Source organism: Microtus pennsylvanicus, chromosome 7, assembly GCF_037038515.1.
Source record: "Microtus pennsylvanicus isolate mMicPen1 chromosome 7, mMicPen1.hap1, whole genome shotgun sequence".
Lineage (NCBI taxonomy): Eukaryota > Metazoa > Chordata > Mammalia > Rodentia > Cricetidae > Microtus > Microtus pennsylvanicus.
The window spans coordinates 107,967,491-107,989,925 of record NC_134585.1 but is presented as its reverse complement, the minus strand read 5'-3'; the positions used below and the strand labels follow the sequence as shown (position 1 = coordinate 107,989,925).

The window sequence follows — 22,435 nt, the reverse complement described above, 5'->3', positions numbered from 1 at the left end:
TATAGCCTTTCTTCTAAATTTTAGGCAAGCTAAATTCTCACTAAGGGCAAGATTTCTGTTTAAAGGTCATAAGGCCCAATCCCTAGTATCTGCCTAAGTGTTCTTTCTCCATTCTTTTCTCTATAAATGTGGATTAGAAGGTTTCCTAATCCTGTGACATTCTCAAACACTTCAGAGCTACTCCCAGATGTTGTTCCCCATGTGGTGGGCAAACGGGGTGTTATTTGCGGTCCGGCTGTGGTCAGTCAGAAGCCAAGGCTATGCGTAGAGCAAAATAGAAAGGCCAAATGCCAAGATTCACTTACTACTTGCGAACCTGGTGGCTTTACTTAAATTTGAATATTAAAGACTGAAATACTAACCAATCCTGAACAGGCTCTGAGAAGCTGTTTGCTTTGCCACAGTTCTACACTTAAACATTATAATAATATTATTATTATCCCACAGGGGTATCATGAGGATTAATGAGACATTATCAAATCACTTTGAGCTACTCCCCTGGGGGTACTTAATAAATGGTATGTGTTTCCCCTGAAGTGCCACTTTTGACATTGATTTGTTGCAATGGGTTCTGCTGTCCAACAGGGCTGGAACGCACCCACCAACTCATTTCCCATAGGCAGCCAAGTGGCCGTCCAAAGGCAGTGGTTTTCGGTTAAAATAAATATGAATTGAAAGCGACAGTCAGCAATCAGAAGCAAAGAGACTGCTCATAGAAATCCAGTATTTATTAAGTGCTCACAGTGAACAGCATGAGGGTTTCTCAGTGTGATACAATACTGCAAACACTGGATTTGGAAGTAATCCAAGATTCGAGGACCAGCTCTGTCACCAACTAGTTATGCAAGCTGAAGAAATTGCTAAATTTCTCAGGGTCTCAAATACAAAATTAGGGCTGTCTGAACAAGTCCATCATCAGAGTCCTCCAGACAAGGCAAACCTATGCGAGAAGTGGAAAAGTCATTTCTGAAAGCAGGACGCTCCGCAGCACGGAGAAACTTGTGACCATCCATCAAAGGTCCATCCTCTGCTCTAGTCTCCTTTGCCATTGATTAATATTAATTTCGGCATTAATTCCTGCAAAAGGAAGAATAAATCATCTCCTAAGTCAGACATAGGAGTGCATGAGATATTCGGTCTTTAAAAATAGGGTCTTTGCCTTTCAGTGAGCTATCCTTGCAGCATGCAATCTGTCTCTTAACTAGGTTTACATAGATGAATATCCGCTTAACTGCTCCCTTAACCACCAGCTAACATGATATATATAAAATGATGCAGTGACCATCACACAACGTATTTCTCTGAAGTTGCGTGTTTAAGAGGGATTTATCGGGTTTGCTCAGCTTTTTCATCTGACAATACACTTAACTCTGCAGTGCCCAGCACTGGGCCGGAAGTAAAGTTGAAGATGAAGAAATGATAAAGAATCTGGTGTTATACGACCCCACCCCCCATCCCCAGTGCTGGCTGTAGAAACCTGCAGGGTAACTGTACTGCCAGCTCTGTCTTCCCTCACTCCTCATCCCAGGAGTCACAGTAAGTCCTGGACCCAAACGAAGAAATGCCTGCCTGGAGCAGATAGAAATACAGAGCATCGATTGTTGTGGAATTCGACTCAACAAACAAATGTTGAGTTCCCATGATTCCCAAGGTGCTTTGATGGTTGCTAAGAACAGAAGTTGGGCAAGCCCGTTCTATTATAGAGTCTGACGGCTGGGAGAGGGGGTAGAAAAGAATGACCACAAATCACTTCCATCAAATTGGATTGTCAGCTCACTTCAGGGAATGATAAGATGTCTAGACAACAGTTCCTCTTTTGCAAATGACTGTGATGATTCAAAACAGAATTTTGTAACTCTAGTACTTATACTTGGGGGTAACTAAAATGTCTGGGACCAGAAATTAGGCTTAAAGCCAGCACAACAATTTGGAGAAACAGTTTAAGGGGAATAAACGTTTTCTCTGCGCCCAAAACAAGCAAGAAGGGTACAAGCTGCAAAAATGAAGGCTTTCCCACATTAGCGGCTAAAACAAGGCAAGTGCCCCACCACCAGGGCAGGTGCAGTGTATTAAATAAAATCTAGGTTATCCGGCCTGCTCATGTCTGTCCTGCAGCAGACAAATCATTGAGTTATCTAACCACACAGATGAGGTGTGGTGAATTTTCTTTACCATCCCCCCTCTTATTTTCCCACCGAAAGTAGACTTTAAAAATCGGGCTGCCCTCACTAATCCCAGGCAGAAACTTAGCCCTGATTCTGTCCAGGGTGAACTAGCTATTACAAAAGTGAGGTCTCTGAATGCCTTTAAGGACCCCTTTTTAAGACTCCCGGAAAGACTTCAGACCCTACGTGCCCATTAACTCAGTTGGGTTTCCAGTCCAAACACAATCGTTTACAGCACCTACACACCAGGTTTTAATAATCTCCTACCGTCCAAATTCAGGATGCTGGCTCCAGACTCACCTCTTGCCCATGCTAAGCACCTAGCCTTCACCCCCTCCTCCCACAACATTCAGGGTCAGGAGGCCTGGCACCTGGTGTCCTTCCTTCTCCTTTGCCTGGGACTTCTGCTACCTACACTCCTGGAACTTGCCCTTCCTCCTGTCCAGGCAAAGTGTAAAAGGCCAAGAGGTCTGCATCCGAGGGCCAAGGTGTGGTCCTTGAACAGATCTAAATTGGGACTCGGCCACGCGCGGGAAGGGAATACACGCTATCCAGAAGCAAGTGGAGCCCAGGAATGAGGCCAGGCGGCGGGGATCCTCCAGGGCCAGACTGGCTGGGTAGCGGTTCAGAGGTTCCGGTGGGTCTGGGGAAGGGGATGCAAATTGGAGGAGATCCAGTGACAAAGAACCGCAAGGGGCACGGCCAGGAAGCGGGAAGTGCGCGCGCGCGGTGGGCGGGAAACCCGGGGGCGGCGGCGAGGCGGGCGCGCGCCCCGCGGGGAGGGGTGCGGAGGAGGGAGGAGGCGTCTGAACCGTGCAGCCCCGCGCGCCGCGCCAGCCCCAGACAGAGCCTCGCCGCAGCCGCAGCAACAGGCGGCGGGCCGGGCTCGCGGGGTGGAGGCAGCGGTGGGGCGGGGAGCTCGAGGAAGAGCGACTCTGGGCCGGCCGCCGCCTGCAAGGAAGAAGAGCACCGCCGCCTCCCGCGCTCGGCCGCCGCAGCCCTCCACCCGCCACCGCCGCGCCCACCCTGCGCAGGACCCCGCGAGCGGCGGCGCGCGCACCCTGCAGAGCCCCGGCCGCGCCGAGCTGCCGCCAGACATGACCGTGGTGCCCGGGGACCACCTGCTGGAGCCAGAGGCTGCGGGCGGCGGCGGTGGGGACCCGCCTCAGGGAGGCTGTGCCAGCGGCGGCGGCGGTGGCTGCGACCGCTACGAGCCGCTGCCGCCCGCGCTGCCCGCCGCGGGCGAGCAGGAATGCTGCGGGGAGCGCGTGGTCATCAACATCTCGGGGCTGCGCTTCGAGACGCAGCTCAAGACCCTCTGCCAGTTCCCCGAGACGCTGCTGGGCGACCCCAAGCGGCGCATGCGGTACTTCGACCCGCTCCGCAATGAGTACTTCTTCGACCGCAACCGCCCCAGCTTCGACGCCATCCTCTACTACTACCAGTCGGGGGGCCGCATCCGCCGACCGGTCAATGTGCCCATTGACATCTTCTCCGAGGAGATCCGCTTCTATCAGCTGGGCGAGGAGGCCATGGAGAAGTTCCGTGAGGACGAGGGCTTCCTGCGGGAGGAGGAGCGGCCCCTGCCCCGCAGAGACTTCCAGCGTCAGGTGTGGCTGCTCTTCGAATACCCGGAGAGCTCGGGGCCGGCCCGGGGCATTGCCATCGTGTCGGTGTTGGTCATCCTCATCTCCATTGTCATCTTTTGCTTAGAGACCCTGCCCGAGTTCCGAGATGAGAAAGACTACCCCGCCTCCCCGTCGCAGGACGTGTTCGAGGCCACCAACAACAGCACGTCGGGGACCGCCTCTGGAGCCTCCAGCTTTTCGGACCCCTTCTTCGTGGTGGAAACCCTGTGCATCATCTGGTTCTCCTTTGAGCTGCTGGTGCGGTTCTTTGCTTGCCCCAGTAAAGCCACCTTCTCCAGAAATATCATGAACCTGATAGACATTGTGGCCATCATCCCTTATTTCATCACTCTGGGCACTGAACTGGCTGAGCGACAGGGTAATGGGCAGCAAGCCATGTCTCTGGCCATCCTAAGGGTCATCCGCCTAGTAAGGGTCTTCCGCATCTTCAAGCTCTCCCGCCACTCTAAGGGGCTGCAGATCCTGGGGCAGACTCTGAAGGCATCCATGCGAGAGCTGGGGCTGCTCATCTTTTTCCTCTTTATAGGGGTCATCCTCTTCTCCAGTGCTGTCTACTTTGCTGAGGCAGACGACCCTTCTTCAGGTTTTAACAGTATCCCGGATGCCTTCTGGTGGGCAGTGGTAACCATGACAACTGTCGGCTATGGTGATATGCACCCAGTGACCATAGGAGGCAAGATTGTGGGCTCACTTTGTGCCATCGCAGGTGTCTTGACCATTGCATTGCCAGTTCCTGTGATTGTTTCCAACTTCAATTACTTCTACCACCGGGAGACAGAAGGGGAAGAGCAGGCCCAGTACATGCATGTGGGAAGTTGCCAGCACCTCTCCTCTTCAGCCGAGGAGCTCCGAAAAGCCCGGAGTAACTCCACCCTGAGTAAGTCGGAGTATATGGTGATCGAAGAGGGGGGCATGAACCACAGCGCTTTCCCCCAGACCCCTTTCAAAACGGGCAACTCCACCGCCACTTGCACCACGAACAATAATCCCAACTCATGTGTCAACATTAAAAAGATATTCACTGATGTCTAATATATGATACAGTTGACAGACTGTGCCCAGTATTGTGTGGACCGTGCCCCCTTGGTCTGTGTATGCCCTTGATTTATACATTTCCAGACCATTCATCAAGGAAAGGCCATAAAAAAGTGGAAAAGCACACTGCATTCTCCCTCTCCCTGCCGCTTCATACTGACACAGGTGCCTGTTCTGCAAGTGGGCTGCGTTCTCTCAGCTCTTTTTTCTTAATCTCTCTCCTCGTCTTTTAATTTTGTGACCAACAAACTTACATTAAGGCTTGATTTCTAGTCACCCCCCATGAAAACCCACATCCTGGGAGGAAACGAAACTTCAGGGGTCGGAGTAACTGTTTAACCTCAAAATCAAAAGATAGCTGTCTCTTTACTGAGTAGAGGAGGTGGAACTTAAATGATGCTCCTTGTTTGGTGAGCTGTTCCTTAGTGTTTGTGAACTGTTTGGTTTAATTACCCAGCCTCTGGATATGTGGACAGAAAGTCTAACTAGAGCGATGGCTTATAAACCCACCATGCATTGACTTTGTTTTTGACCAGTCTTTCCATTTGAATCTGTCCTCTAAAAATTTAAGGCTCGCAATAACTTTGAACCAAAAGGGAAATGGCCCAAATGTCCTGATCTGACTATTAACTCTTTGGAGTTTGCAAAGCGTTTTGCGAGTATTAGACACGGATTCCAGTGAAGTTGTGAGTACGTGCCCCAGCCAACATCTACAAACGTCTAGAAACTCATTTTCAGTGCTGTCAAGAGCAACAACAAAGAATCCTAACGCATGTGAGAGATAAGCTTCTGCGGTGTCACGAGAAGATTAAAGTGACAGACACCCCTTCCAGCGGAAGTTACTAATTCGGACCTGACTGATGCAGTTCCCATAGCAACCCATGTTTCCTGGGAAACCCGAAAAAGGTTGTCATGGCATCTTTTGCTCTTTAGCCCCACCCCCCTCAGGCCTTGCCGTTTCCACAGTAACCTTTCCAGATGGTTCCTACTAACATGATTTCATAAAGAAAAAAAATACTATTTGAATAAACCGCACAAATTAAGTGTAAGACGGTAAAGAGGTGAAATGAATCATAAGATGCTTTTTTTATATTTTATATAAATCATTACTGTTATCCCATAATGGCTGAATCAAAAAGGAAAAGATCATCTTTGGAATGTTACACGTAAGCCACAATAAGTCAGACTCTGAATTAGATTTCAGGGGTTTTTTTTGGTAACAAATTTTAAAGATGCTCCTGCACAGTTCTTTCACCGAGGAATGACAAGCCGAGAAACGAAGTGCCGACAACAATATAAACATGTCCTGTGCAAAAGCAAGTGAAAGTCAGTGTACTCCAAAGTCTTAACTACAAGAGACCTTCAGATTTCCTGTTACAAAAGAAAAAGAAGTCCACCCGGACCCCACAACAGAACTGTCACCATCCCAGCACTTGAAAAGCAAAATTAACCTCCGATATATGAGGGATGCAGGTTTTAAGGAGCGTATTATAGCCAATGAAAAGGAGGATGGATCAGGAAGGAATCAGACCTTGGAAGAACACCTGCAGATTTCAGGCACATGCTGAGGGGTGCCAGCAGACAGGCAGAATCAGGTGAGCACTGTGGCTGTGTGTTTTGGATTGGTCTGTTTTGCAGGGAACCAGGCATGCGTCATTCCTAGCTAGGTTTATCTTTGCAAAATCGACAGCTTTATAATACATGCCAATTGCCTTTTGAGAAGCTCGTTAGGAAATTTTCCCCATGTGTCTGGTTATCTTTTGGTTCCCATTGTTCATTGTAAAAGGATACAGAAATTTTTAGCCAAGCTGAACTGAAAATTATTCCATTGCTTTGACCAACCCACTTGGCTTCTGAACAACTTGTTTCCCCTTTAAAATGAATTAAAAAGCAGCCCCTACAACTGCTAGATTAGAGGTGCAGTTACATAATTCCTTAGTATCAGTAGTTCTTGAAGTAAATGCTTAAAATTGAAATAGGGTTGGGCAGACTACTTCAACATAGTCATTTTGCTTTATGTGTGTTGTATGAATTAATACACTGCTTTTGGGCTTTGATGGCACATAAGTAGTCTGTCCCTCTAGAGTACATGACAGTACCCTCATTTTCAAAGCTCGCAAAATCACTTCAGGTAATCTCTCATAAGCCTACCTAACATATTTGTGCATTTGAGAGACTGGGAAATATTAATGGAGGTTCTAAGAAGAAAGATAAAGGAAATATGAGGGAAAACGGTAGAGGCAATAATTCCCTGTCTACCTGGTTGCTGTTTGTTCTTTGTGTCTAAACAGAATTTTACCTACTTTCCTTTGCTTGTATGACCTTCTTTGGACAGTTCACATTTTGATCTATGAGTTGGTATTTTTGCCAGAGAGGCATTCTTTTCATAATTCCTTTTGGTAATATTAGAGCAGTCACCTAAAAGACTCACATAAAGGTAACACTTTTACTGCTATTTAAGAATGCAAGCACCTTGCTTATTTTCATAAACAGATTATGTTAGCCGATATATTTTTATGCTTCTTAAATAAGAGGAGGTTGAAGGACACCTTTTGTTTTCTTAACCAGAGAAATAGCACAGGTTTTGACTCATAGCATTCAGGTGATGTAATTGCTTCCAGTCGCCATATTGGAAACTCCTTAAAGGTTATAGGTTCAGTGTTTTGATTTGGAGATTCTTGACGATTTGGGTACTGTGCCTAGCACAGAAAGTAGGGCCTTGTGTTTGTCAGGGTAATGCTCTCGCCTTACATTAGTATTTCCCGGCTTTTAGTGAAGTGGCTGAAAGAAACTGTTTGCAGTCTTAGAGCAGGGTTTGGCTCCTGTCTCTGCTGAATGACCTTGAGAACATTACATAACTTCTCTATTCCTTACTTCCTTTTTCGTAATATAAAAGTAATAAATAATCCTTCATACATTTTTGTATTAAATAATTTAATGACGTACATCAGATTAAGAGACTACATGGTCTTATGGTCACTCCTTATGAGCGTTGTATAGTTAATGCAAAGCTTTGTGAATAAGAAACCAGTGATTTCCTGTTTGTACTAACGCAGTTAACATTTGTTAAGCATCAGCAACGCCCTGGACACTTGTCAGTTCTGTGGTGGCATTAACCTCGTTTCAATGAGGATGAGCACAAGATGACAGATGCTAAAGTGCTTCCCTGTGACTTCAAGCTAGTGAGACACCCAGCCACAAGTAAAAGCCAGGTCATGATGACTCTAAAGCCATGCTAGTTTTGTGGTGCGTCCTGAAAGATAAGATAAACCCCTTCAACTTTTAAGTTTGACTTCAGTCCATGTTACTAATTAGTGTGTAGAAACCTCGTCAGCCCTCTGAAAATTAGCCCTTTCTTAGGAATAAGACCTGTGTAACCAGGAGAACCAAACCTAAGACATTTAAATCAGATTGAGATTGACTTTCTTTATAACATAATTGACGTATCTGGATTTAACCTTAGAAGCCATTATCAGTAATGTTAGGGATGCCTGCAAGGACAACGGTATTTCTGGGGTTTTTATAGTCATTTCCTGGCTTGCATTATTTTAATTGGCAATATGATAAATAACATTATATAAATTATTAAACTTTTCATTTCCTGTACTTTGCTTAGGTTTCTGAGGAACCGTATCAGAAATTAGTGTAAACATTTGACTCTTGCAAGAAAAGTAAGGGTTGTTTACAACAGGACAGAAAATCGGAGGTTCTCGGGCCACTGAGATTTTTGGCATTAATGACTCACCTAGCCACTCCACGAGTCGGTAAGAGACTGCAGGAAAACAGTAAGACTGACTTTGTCATGTGTACTGGGTGTAGCCCTTTTTTTGCCAAGGCGCTAAATCTTTTATAACATGAAAATAGTGATTTGAGCTTTAGAGTAGTGTGCTAATGAATGCACCTTTGCCTGTGCCAATTAGCTTTGCCAGCCACAGGCTTCACTGTTGAACTTAGCTGAGCATCTTGAGTGTTAAAAGGAGATGCATGTGAGTTATGTGGCTGGATCGGTCCAACTCAACACCACTTCGGGAGGATGCCTGTGCCCCACAGCCAGTGATCCACAGCAGACCATAGAGGCTAACATTTAGTATTTATTTTTCTTGTGTGGTGATTTAAACTCACATTGTGCCAAAATCAAACATTGTCTAACTATGGTGACAAAACGAGGTGGGAAAGAAAGTGTTATTTCTAAACTTCTAAACAGAATTTCAGGATTGATCAACTTTTATATACATAGTAGATGATATTTAAAGTTATGGTTTACATGACACGTATTTACAAGTTTGTCATATAACACACCCAGGCAACAGCTTTGTACACAGCATATAACTACAGCACATAATGGCATACACCAATAGTTCACTCCTTTGAGAACCATAATTATATTTCCTACACATTGAAATTTTCAGCGCTGTCTATAGCAGCTTCAAGCCCTTTCCACCTCTCAGCTGTGACTAAAAGTGATAACCCCTCCCACTAAGAAATGCAAAGAAGCATGTGCCCCTCAATCCAGAGACATGCAGAAACACTGTGAGGCCGAGGTGAGAAGTTCTAGACCTGGGAGAAGCTATTTAGGTAGGGATTACGTCTTAGGATTTTTTTGCTTTCTGTTTTGTAATGGGCCTTTTCAATGGTTTGTAGGATTTCCTATGTTGTGCTGAGGCGTGTGTGTGTGTGTGTTATACACCTTCTGTGAAGGTATTTATCTTTGAGGAAAGATAAATCAGGGTAAATTAAAAAAAATAATGGAAAGCTATAAAACTCCAAACCTTACTTACAAATTTTAACTTCCTGCCAGAAAAGGGTCAGTGTGGTGTGGTGTCTGATACTAGTATTCATTGTATACTCATTCTCAGCCTGCAAATACAGCCTAATGATTCCAGTTCGTTAGAGATTTACAGCTGCTTGGCTTGGCTTTTAGTGGTGCTGCGGTCCAATTTTCTCTTCCAAACTGCAAAGATAACATATCCCCGAAAGGCATTTTTGTGACCTCCCTCCCTCCCTCTTTTTCCTTCCTTCCTCCCTTTGCCCTCCATCAGATGCATTTTTCTTGCACTTCAAAATGTGCACCATCATGTACTTTAGAAAGGAGTCCTGGAAAAGAGGCTCCATCATCTTCTTGAGGGCATATTCTTATCATAACTCAGGTGAAGAATAGGAACAATTCCCTGGAAAATCCCTAGGGCTCTGGTCATTAGTAATATAGCAACTGAATAAACCCCAAATATTGTTTCTTCATATCTGAAGAGTGATATGAACAGCTGCTTATTCAGGGTTCGGGTGTTGCATATGACAAGGTCCCTCATTCGTTTGTGGAAGACAGAAGCATTTTCTCTTCCTGTGAGCTTCCAAGTTGGGACTGTCACTGTACCTAGTCTCTGGGGAATTTATGAGGAGATCCCCACGAGCTTTTCACTAAGAAGGCTATCCTCAAACCATCATTGTCTCTCACCCAGATTTTTATTGACCCTACTAATTGATACCCCAGCTTCTCTCCTTTCTCTTAATTGACTGTTCTGAGCATGAAACCCTCAGTAATCCTTCCTTATTTTCTTTGGTTTTTTTATTGGGTTTTTCTTGTTCTTTTTGTTTGTTTGGTTGGTTGGATGGTTGGTTGCTCGGGAACAAGGCTAGCCTGGAACTCACTCCATAGACCAGGTGCATCTTGAATTCGTAGCAGTCTTCCTGTATGGGCCTTACAGTGGCCTGCACAGCCCTACCTAATTCTCTAACTCTTCTGGCTTTATTTGCCTTCCTGACACTTGATCCACAGCGCTCTACATGCTCTTTTGTAAATGGAGAAATCATCTCCACCTTGCAGGGTTTGTGCTGGCTGCTGCTTCTGCGTAGTATGCTCGGGCCTTCAAGCAACATCCATATGACTCAGTCCATCGCCTCCTTGCTGTGTCACCGTCTCTTCACAGCCTTCCCAGCCAGTCTGCTTGCCACTGCAGCCCCGTTTGTGCCTTTCTCTCTTTAATCTTCCTTCTAGCATAGTATATATTTTGTCTATGCGATTTATTATTTTCTTTTTTCCTTCCTTGAGGCCATGACCTGGACTGGTACCTGAAACACATTTGTGTTCAGTGTGTATTTATTGGAGGAACATGTGGGGCTTTTTGCATGGTTTTCATTGATGCAGGGCTCCCACTCCTTATCATGCTCTCACGGGTAAAATTTCTGCAGTTTTGTCCATTGGAAAGACTTCAATGTATATAACATACTTCAGATTCCTATAAGAAGCTCTACCCGTTTGTAAGGATGGAATCCCTTGATTTAAATATGGATATCATCAAGGGTGCTTAGCACTTAAGATGATTCCCAGAGACCGTGGATCCTACATAGAAGCTAGTAGAGTACTTCTTATAGCTAGTAGTCATCTTCATACATGCGGACAAAGACTTATGGACCCGAGTGTTACAGAAAATCCCAACAGATGACTCCCCTGGGAATTAACCTTTCCATTAAACAAAGATACTGCCATGGTTTTAGATAGCGTTGTAGCAGATGTATTCTCTTTGGCAGGATGTGCGATTCTGCTGATTTAGAGAGAAATGTGCTTCTCTATACTCCCGTTGAATTGTCTCCATTCCCAGGCAAATCAGACCAGTGGATGAGCTGGAGGTTTCTTCTGCACATCCAGGAAGCATTGTTTTCTTACTAAATGTGTCAACAAATTAAAATCAACATATGTGTTTGAGTTTACATACGTAAACCAACAGAAGTTAGAGACTCCATTCAGCAGCTTATCTAATAAGCCTATATGGAACCAAATACTCCATCTGAAAATATCTCGCTAGGTCTTCTTAAAGAAATGACATAAAACAAAAAGTAGAAATAAATACTTTAATGTCTCCTTTTTCATGCTTTTAAATTTTTTGAATTGTGTATGTATTTGTGCGTGGGTGGGTGTGCCCACAATACAGTTGTGGAGGTCAGCAGACAACTACCTTTCAGGAGTTGCTTCTCTCTTTCCACTGTGTGGGTTGCAAGAATCAAACCTGGGTCATCAGGCTTGGTGGCACGTGCCTTCACCCACTGAACCGTCTTGCTGGTTCCCATATGTCAGATTTCAATGACACTTAGTCTCTCTAAATACGAACTGTAGTTTCATTGCTTTATTCCTAGGGTCTGTGAACTTTTCAGCTGCATCCCTTTTTACTGATTTGAGAAGAGCAGTTTGTTATGCTGTGTAAGATTTAGATATTTTACTTACATGTTTAGATCTGTGAATTTTAGATATTCATAGGTAGCAGACTTAAATATTCCTCATGTTACTCAAAGTAGCGTTGATTCAGTTTCGCAAGCTCATTTCCCAATGAATTTCCTGTTTTTTGACAATGCTCACATCTTTCGGATTGCTAACTTTAAGTACTGTTGTGTTTAAATTTTTCATTACTTGCCAAGAGTTCATAACTTCCAAAACTTCAACCAGAAAACTACATAATAGAGAAGACACTTTCCTAGTCTTTGGGCTTATTCGTTACTCTTTAGCTGCTGGAACTGTAGAACTTACTGGTGATATGGCCAACATTAAGTGTTTTGTTTTGGGTTTTTTTGTTTGTTTGTTTTGTTTTATGGTTTTGTTTTGTTTTTGTTTTTCTGAAACCGGGTTTCTCTGTGAAACAGTCCTGGCTGTCCTGGAACTCTCTTTGTAAACCAGGCTGGCCTCGAACTCACAGAGATCCACCTGCCTCTTCCTCCCGAGTGCTGGGATTAAAAGCATGTACCACCACCGCCTGGCATATTAACTTTTTAATAGATGTCAAAATACAGGCACATCATGAGAACAAAGTTCCCATAAATCTACATTTTTAGAATGAATCCAAACCTCTCATCAAATACACATTGTTCAGTGGGCTGAATCTATATTTCTTTCTCTTTGAACTTGATAGAATTATGAGTTTCTTCTTTGCAACTGAATAGTTATTAAACTTTGCCCGTTCTTGTCCCCCTTTTGAGCAGGTTTCTTTATAGGTCATCATTTTTTACAATACCTCCTATCTCTTTTATAAAATTCATTTTGATAGTTAATGTCTATTCTTTTCAACCCACTTCTTATCCACTAACATAAGCATTCTTTTTTAATATTTATTTATTTATTTGGTATGCAATATTCTGTCTGTGTGTGTTTGCAGGCCAGAAGAGGGCACCAGACCTCATTACAGATGGTTGTGAGCCACCATGTGGTTGCCGGGAATTGAACTCATGACCTTTGAAAGAGCAGGCAATGCTCTTAACCATCCAGATAGCACCTTTATTTTTTATTTCTATAGAATTACAACTTTATCTACATTTATAACCTATTAAGATACTGTATGATTCATGTATGTGAGTGCAGGTTCATGTGGGCATGTGTCCACACGTATACAGAGAATGGAGCTCAACCGTGGGTGTCATTCCTCAGGAGCTATCCACCATGTATTTTAAATGGGATCTCTCTCATTTGCCCGGGGCTTACCAAGCAGGCTAGACTGGCTGGCCAATCAGCGCAAGGGTCTCCAGGATGAGTTTACAAGCACGTACCACCAAGCCCTGCCTTTCTGATGATCAAACTCATGTCCTCATTCTTGTGCAGCAAGTTCTTTACCAGCTGTGCCATCCACCCAGCCCTACATTATTCTTACCAGACATTTCAAAGCCTTCACAGGAAGTCGTGGACACATGAGATTTAGAACAGGAAGCCCAGTCACTTTACTGAATTGTAATGGTAGCAAAACAAGTGAAACGTAACTGAACCATCTCAAGACAAATAGACCGAAGGCTCAGCAAAGAAGAAGGACTTACATTCTAAATGGAGGCCATATCATTCATGTTATTAGTGTTTTCTTCCTAGTGGCAATTAATTAAACTGCTGGAGTTTCCGTATTTTCATAATAAAAATCAAGCATATTTTAGATATATTCTTATTTTTTACTCAAGAAAAATAGTGTAAAGAAAGTGTTGACCGTATGACCAAGTGCGATCCATACCACCAAGAAAAATGTTTCTGTAGATAATTGCTAAAGTGCATAGCTTGTTGAGTGAACAATTCTCCCATCAAAGGTGCGGTGGAATCCCAGATCCTCATCTTTTCAGGGACATCTGCTAAAGCCAGGAGTGCATGTGAGGAAGAGTCTTCTCCATGAGCCTGATAGATAATGTTCACACGTTTAACAGTCTCTGTTTATGTCTTTGTGGGTTTCCTTTGTATTACAGAATAAGCAGATGTTTTGATGACATAACCCGAATTTAATGTATCCTTTTTTTTTTATCCACTTAGCATACCTATAGTGAGGACCCAAAATGTGTCAGACACTGCAAGGCAGTTGGGACTTGCCTTTGTAATATATAAAATGTCTGCTGTGTACCACAGTCCGTTCTGGATTCTGGATAAAACTGAAAACCAGGAGAGGGAGTTCACCAAACCAATAGCCTTCTTTTCTTAGTTCTTCGCAGCCCCTGACAGAGTAGTTTTTGTTTTAATTCTTTAAAGTGATAAATAACTGCACATAGTCATGTTTTAAGGATCATTAGATTTGTAATAAAAAGGTGCTAGGCTCTCACACTCACACGGCTTTGTTCCCTCTCCTTCTCTCCCTTCCCCTTCCCTCCCTTCCCTTCCCTTGCCTCCACCTCCCACTCCCTGTTCCTCACCCCATCCCTCTCCATGTAGCGCCTCTCTAAGGACAGAAAGTCTATTCACTACAGAGAGTTCTCATTTTAGCTCACCACAGGAGGAGATACAACCAGAAATCTTTGGAAATCATTGAGAAGATAACACATTTTTCTAAAAGCCACTGTAAACCGGCCAGATGGCCTTGAGGATAAGGATAAATTCTCTTTTCCAAAAGCGCACTATCCTTTTAGTTTGGACTAATAGATCATTATTAATTGAAAAATTATAACTAGCATAATCTGAAACTTTGTGATTTGCAAATTGGATCCATTCAAAATATAGTCTACAGTATTTCAAAAAATGAAATTTCTTGAACTTTACAGCTAAAAGTAAGGAAACATAAATTTAAAGAAATTCATAAATGGAACTTTCCTTGTAACATAAATTCTGTCATTTCAAATGCTAAATATAGTGTGAATTATTGCATCTTCTCTATCCAACAGGTCCCTCAAGAGAGCCCCACATAAGGAACTGCAGAGTGACCCTGACCAGAAGCATACTGCTTGGATGAGAGCGGAATGACAGTAACATATTTTCATTTCAGTTAACATTCAGAGATACATCTCTAACAAATGCTTCACTTGAAGGAAAGAACTCAGAGCTGTAGGGTACTCTTCACTTTATGAGTGGTACAATGATATCAAGCAGGAGAGAAAAGAGGAACATTAAAAGTAAAAAATATTAAAAAAATAAAATATTAAGGTATCATCTTAACCTGTTGACATTCTGATGGAGTCAAGACATCCCCAAACTACAATCAGTGTCACAGATAAAGATAACCTTCTGTGTGTTTCTAACAAGCCAACTATTGCTGTTTTTTTTTCATTCAAGTATTGAACTGTTTTTAATTGTGGAACATGTTCCTATCGTCTATGTTCTGGGTTAGGTTTAACTTTATCAGTGAGTGTGTGACTATACCAAAGGCTTCCATTGGTAGACCATCCCATTCACACAAATAAGTGAAGTCAACACTGTGCCCAGAGGAGTGGTAGTAAAGAAACGTGCCTTGCCTGATGAGACATTCTTTTGTTTTTTAATTCAAAATGATAGATTAACAAATTAGATTTTAGGTAGGTTTTAGTTGACCTTAACTTTACAAAAAATGTAGTAGTTCTTATTCTGTTTAAGTTGTCTGTGTTAACTAAAATTACAATACTTAGTTATACCTAGGCATTTATTATATATCAAGTTCTATTTTATTTTCATGGGATGTTTGGTACGGTGAGACAAAGTACATTCTTTAAGATATATATAATATCTCATCTGATGTTTATAACTTTTCCTTCAAAGTTATATGTGTAAAATATTCTTTGACTCATTTTCTATTTTTATATTCTTTTAGAAATGGAACTCTTTTTCAATTAAAAAGGGGCAAATTTTTAGTTGGAACAGAGACTTGGGAGGTCATAAAGACGGCGTCCCATTTGGGAACATTTAACTTCTGTGCCATTATTGTATTTACTGTGACATCTCAGCAGAATGGTAGCTATTTGTATATTATTTCATAAGCCTTATGGAAAGTCAAACTGTGAACATTCAATATGTACACTACTTTATTCACTTGCATAGTTTATTGTCAAGATATGCCTGAACAAATGCATAAAAAGTAATGAGTACTTTTAGAAGTTTAATCAAAATATGATGACCTAAAAATTCAAATGATGAATTTCATTAATCATAAGAACCTTAGTTAACAGCCACTTACCTAGTAACCCCCAAATAGGTAGAAACACAATCCAGGTAACTTTCTTTGAGGCAATGTCTAAAGTGAAGTTTTAATAATCTCCTGGTAATGTCTTCATGTCAAAACATGGAGACCATATTGCTCTCATTTTAATGAAGATAAAGGGATGATCGCTGTCTTTGCTTTGAGTGATGTGAGCCTCCAATAGAAATGGCCATGAGTACAGTGAGAATACAGCCACCACCTTACTTTATTAGTGTTCGCTCATGTTGTAGAGATACTGGCACTGGGAATAGTGAGCCCTTTGCAGTCATCTGACCCCTCATAACTGATGGCCACAGCCCCTTAGCAGTAAAGCAATCCTGGTGGATGAAAACAAACCAGGGGTTCTTAAACGTTCAGGTGTTTGTGTAAGGATCAGTAGGTGTTGCCAAATTGTGCAAGAAATACCTTCATACAATGACACATCTTTAAGCAATGTAATGTATGTAATAGTTTATCTCTTTTAGAATTATAGGCTACAGTTCAAATAAAGATAAAATCTGGAATTTTGCGTGCGCACACGCGCACACACACACACACACACCAAAGAAGAGCTCAGAACAGTGTCAGATGCATAACATACCAAAACATTCACATGATGAGTGGTAAAAATAGCATGAGCTTCGATAACAGGATACTGGCATTCTTACCCACTGCCTACCTCTGGGACCCCAGGTAAGTCATTACCATTGCTAGACTTTAGTTTCTTGAATTGTAGAGTGGGCATGCCAGGTTCAGCAAACTCAAAAGCCCTTTCCCGCTACCAAATCCTGTTACACACATCTCTTGAAAAATGCTTTGAAGAATACTTACACGCTAGGATTTTATATGCATTTCTAAAGAATAAATTGAAATAAGATTTAAGCTTCGAAAGTGCCATGAAATATCTCATTCTTCAGATTGTGAGAAGAGGAAATAGGATTTCTTCTCCTTTAAGATCTTTTCACTCATCTATAATAGGATCATGAAAAACGGAGGGGCGGGGCATCCCTCTGTAGAAGGGAAGCAGATTAATGAAACAGCTAGCAAGATGGGGCAGGTATCAGTAACATTAATTGGATGTTAAGGTGATTTGCACAGTGTGCATGAAACCCTGAAATGGTCCCAGAACTTTACTGCACATTAGGAGACTAAAGGTAGGAAAAGATGGGAAAAGACTGGAGAACAGAAGTGTTTGCCTTATTCTCTCTTTGTTCTTTTTACACACGGGAGCCCAGATGGGGATCGTCATTGCCATACTGAGTCTGCAGAGCACTCATTGCCCCAGGAAAGTCCTTTCAACTTCTCAGAACTCCAGTTTCTTAATCTATAAAGAGTTTAAATTTGAATTTAGTAATCTGCATATTTCTTTTCATCTTTTAACGTTCTGCAGCATTCCAGGTTCTTAAAACATTTGCATAAATACCCGTATGTGTTGATCCCCCCCATCGGTCACTCTGAGTTTTCAAGAAACTGGGTAGATTATGAACTCAGACGTGTGTATTCCTAATATTGCTATTTGACCTTGACAAGAACTGAAAAACTTAGACCTCATTCTCATTCAGATCTGGCTAAATTGTTAAAACTTGTCATTTAACCTTTTAATGTTGAATTCATTTCCTGAACAAATGTCTTTTCAAGTTACTCTCCACAACTCGTTGTAATTTAATGATCAAATATTTTGGCATACCAGTGAACTATAGCTGACTGTAAGATACAATTTTTGTCACATTTAAAAGTTAATGCCCTCTTGGTCCCAGAAACTATAACTATAATATAAAAGAATATTCATAAATTTTGTGAATTTTTTTAATACAAAGGAGGCCCAATGGAGCCTTACTGTAATTTGTTTTGCTCAGGAGCGAGAAAAGCATTCAGGGATACCCAAACACTTCTGTTTGGCATTAGTGGACAATTGAGGAAAGAAGGGTTATATCTTTTTGCACAACAAAGATGACAGGTGACGATGCCCATTAAACATGGGAGTATTTTCTGGTGACTGACTTTAGTGTAGGAAGAAATAGGTTAGAAGAACGCCAGAGTCAGACACTAGAAAACGTATTAAAATGGTAATGGTCCATTGAATAACGGAAATATTTTTATCATACTGAGATCCTTTGTCCAGAAAGTTAGTCCTATTTCCTTTCCATTCAGAAAGGGGCAGGTTTGAGATGCCTCTGTCATAATAGGAAATGTATATTTTGACTAGTGGAGAAATTAGCTAAAGCATCTTATCTGATCATTTTAGTTTTATGAAGCTGAAGTTTCATCATAGGTGTAGTTTAGTCTCTTGCATATGTGATAGTGTCCGTGATCTTGAGGAATGATTTCATTAGTTTTGTTTTTCTTTTTAAGTTGATAAAATGTGCTAAGTGGTGATTCAAGCATACCGTGTTAATACTGTATCTTACAACCATTTGTGAACAAACCACAGTGTTCCTCTTCTGGTAAATTGTTTCTATGGTGTAATTGTTTCATGCTGGGGGGTGGGGGTGGGGAGGTTAAGTATTTAGTTAAAATGTCAAAGTGTTTTTCTTAAATGCCATAAAATTGTGTGACATTAAACCAAATAGGAATATCCTCTTTTTCAACTGTGAGAGAACTGTATAGACTACTTTGGGGATTGCCCCATAAATGCTATCATTTGTGGTTTTTTAAGCTTATATATTATAGGTGTAACATAGAATATATACCACATACAAAGGAAAGCAAACAGTGTATGTAGTGTTTCTTGGAGTCTACACATGTTCGTTTACATAAATACTTATGCATTGCAAAGACCATCAACATTCTATTTCATTTCTTTTTTTGTTTGTTTGTTTTGTTTTGTTTTGTTTTTTGTTTTTCGAGACAGGGTTTCTCTGTGGCTTTGGAGCCTGTCCTGGCACTAGCTCTGTAGACCAGGGTGGTCTCGAACTCACAGAGATCCGCCTGCCTCTGCCTCCCGAGTGCTGGGATTAAAGGCGTGCGCCACCGCCGCCCAGCTTCTATTTCATTTCTAAAGCACTACCCACATGAATTACTAATAGTATCTAGAGTTTAGAGATAGAACAGTCAAGGTGTTAAAGAGTCAAGTGACTTACCATAGACCATGTGCCCATAAGTGACTCTAAATGTCATTCTCTTTGCACTTGTCATCCTGGCATGTGTGTGTTCTCTCTCACTGCATTGTATTTCAAACTTAAACTTCAAAAGATGTGTTGAAATTTTAATGTTGTAGGGAAAAGGAGTCATTGGGATTGTGTTAGACCTTCTTAGATAACTTCCAACCTCTGTCTACCTACTGTAATACCCAAGGATTTTATCAACTAAAACATAAGTCCCCACACACAAGTCATACACCCTCATATCCATTTAATGCCACCATGCCAAACAAAATTGCTCTTCATCGATCTCTTTTACTTGCTTTTTAAAAGTCCATCATAACAGCTAATTTTGGAACAGTTTTTCAAAGCAACTAGAGAAATTGCAGCTGTTCTGACTCAAAGGGAAAAAAACGAGGCCCCATAGCAATCATTTTTTAGCTTTTAGTTTGTGTATGACTGGAGAAAACGAGAGAAGGGGGTTGGGAGGGTGTGTATATTCTAAAGAAACTATCCTTTTCAGTAACTATGTAGAAGTACTGGATTATTAAGTCATAGGTAGCAGTTTGTTAACATTAGCCATAGTTTAATTACTGGTAAGCTTTCCACTCATTTAACGATATACTTACAGATTTTCCCCACTTACATTACAACCAATGACTTCTCAGTTTGAATATGAAGAACAGTCATGTTTCAACCCGTGACCGATACCCCATTTTTGTTCTCAAGTATCAGGTAGCCACTAGTACTGCTTACCCTTGTAAATCAACAGTCTGTGATTCGTTCTGTACTTCTCTGTGCAATGCAGTGTTAACTGTGAATATTTAAAGAAAATGTATTATTATACTGGCATTTAATATTTCCTAACATTGACTTCAGTTTTCCCTATCGAGTAGGTAAGTCAACCAAGTATTATTTTGTATGAAACGAAGTAATATTTATTCTTAATAACAATGGTATTCTAACTACAATGTCAAATCAAACATGCATTTTATATTTTTATATTTGTTTTCTTTTGACATTGAGTTAGGTCAAGTTACCATGCAGTAATGCAAAGTTAAATTTTTATGCCATGTTCGCTGCTTAATTTGGGGCCTTTTGTTAAGTAAATACCTGTGAGTTTTGATTGTGTGATATTTTCTTGTGATGACTTTTTTAATTTGTCATTAGACTGGAAGTGTTTATTGCAAATGTTAAAAACATAATCCAATAAAACACCTGGAAATGTTCTGTTGCAGTAATAATTCCAAATGACTGTTTGTTTCCTTTCTTCTCATATCCCCTCTCTCTCCGATCTTCCCTTCCTCCACCTTCCCTCCTTCCACTTTATTTCTTTATTTTGATTTTCCAGTAGAAACATCAAAAGCTAAGCTCTTGTCAACAGTTCCGTCATCAGCTGCCTTTGGATCATCTATCACTTATCCTCCCTTATAGCAAAGGCTTCTAACATTCCCTAGATGCTGTTCCATTGCCTGGTCTTACAGTTCTAGAATCCCAATGAAGTCTCAAAGAAGAAAAATAAAAGATTAACAATAATGCTGAGCCTTTATGTCTTATTCCAGTCGTAGAGTAAATGATGACATTACTTCATTTAAAAAATAGTAATCCCGTTCATCTATGTACTGCCCTGTTCAAAACAGTGTGGAGGTATTATGGGCAGTGTGTGGATGACTCTTTTTATCAGATGGATTATAGATAGCCAGATATTCCAAAGTTTGTAGATTAGGAGAGTAATTATTAATATCCAGAACAGTAAAATGTTCAGGACATTTTATTTTCACTATGCAGTCTCTCTATATCTCCAATGTTTTGTGTTGTTTACATTTTTACAGAGTCTAACATCCAGCAAGCACCTAGCCATTGCAATCATTTTGTGCCCAGCAATGTTGATTTTCATTCTTTTTCTAACAGCAGCTCCTCCCATGTGTCTGTGCTTTTGGAATGTCAGCAAAGGCAACATCATCAAAACAGGCCTCTAGTTTCCATCTGGAATTTTATTTTATCTAAAACAGGCATAAACAAGTGGAGATTCAAACAGCCTTACATGTGTGGTGATTGGCTGTAAAGAAGTATCTATTTCTAAGCTTCCATTTTCTATAAGGAGTAACTGTAGTAATAGGAGCGGCGGGGCTGCGTCCCCAGCACCCCGCTGCCTGCACGGCTAGCTTTACCTGAAATAATTACACGGAAACTGTATTCTTTTAAATACTGCTTGGCCCTTTAGCTCTAGCCCTTACTGGCTAATTCTGATATCCCGATCAACCCATCTCTAATAATCTGTGAGCACCGGTCTTACCGGGAAGATTCTAGCCTACGTCCATCCTCGGTCGGAGCTTCATCGCTCACGTCTGCCGGGGAAAAGGAGCATGGCCTCTCTGCTCCAGAGAGCAGCTGTCGAGTCTGAGCTCACTTCCTCTTCCTCCCAGCATTCTGTTCTGTTTACTCCTCCCACCTATGTTTTAACCTATGAGGGCCAGCCAAGCAGTTTCTTTATTTCTTAACCAATGAAATCAACAGATTGATATATGACACTCCCACATCAAGTAACTTTGTCTTAAGCCTTCTGCCTGTACAATTCTAATGGCCAACTCCATGAGCCACCATTTGTTTAATTACATAGAACAGAATTTTTAAAGTTGTTTCCAAGGGGTTGTAGGTAGACTCTGAACTAAGATAATCCATGTGTGTGTGTGTGTTTGTTTGTTTTACTTCAACATTAAAAGTTAGTTCATACGTGGTGCTGCACACCTCTGTAACTTAGGGCCACTAGAACATCGTCTCATTTTCTGGGCTTAGTTTTTATCACTCTTGTGCCTTTCTCTTCTTTAAGTTGACTAGTTAAAGGTTTCACTAGTCACAGCCAAAAGGAAGGCTACTTCATTCTGTTTTACAATTGTCCCTTTTTGTTCACTCTAAATGATACCTGACTTGAATAATGGAAGAAGACTGTCATGAAAACCAAGGAGTCGGGCTAAAACCAAATGGCAATACCCTGCTAAAATTTAAAGCCAGTGAAGTTTGGGGGAGGGGTTTGTTGTCGTTTCTATTTGTTTTAAATGGAGTAAGAGAAAGAGAAAAGTAAATAGTCCAGAGATATGATTTCAAAACTGATAATTAAGAAAATGAGCAGATGGCAGAGT

At 41.6% G+C, this 22,435-nt stretch overlaps 1 protein-coding gene across 1 annotated transcript; it reads left to right on the top strand.

Moving 5' to 3' along the window:
* The first annotated feature begins 2,942 nt into the window (after nucleotides 1–2,942).
* Kcna3 (potassium voltage-gated channel subfamily A member 3) lies at nucleotides 2,943–20,523 on the top strand. Its single transcript, XM_075981687.1, has 2 exons — nucleotides 2,943–6,444; nucleotides 14,951–20,523. The coding sequence occupies exon 1, from the start codon at nucleotides 3,263–3,265 to the stop codon at nucleotides 4,844–4,846; it is 1,584 nt and encodes a 527-aa protein (XP_075837802.1). The 5' UTR covers nucleotides 2,943–3,262; the 3' UTR covers nucleotides 4,847–6,444; nucleotides 14,951–20,523.
* The last annotated feature ends 1,912 nt before the right edge of the window (nucleotides 20,524–22,435 follow it).

Bases quoted from the DNA above. Each gene is read 5' to 3' on its own strand.
- Kcna3 (XM_075981687.1), top strand. From the start codon at position 3,263: ATGACCGTGGTGCCCGGGGACCACCTGCTGGAGCCAGAGGCTGCGGGC.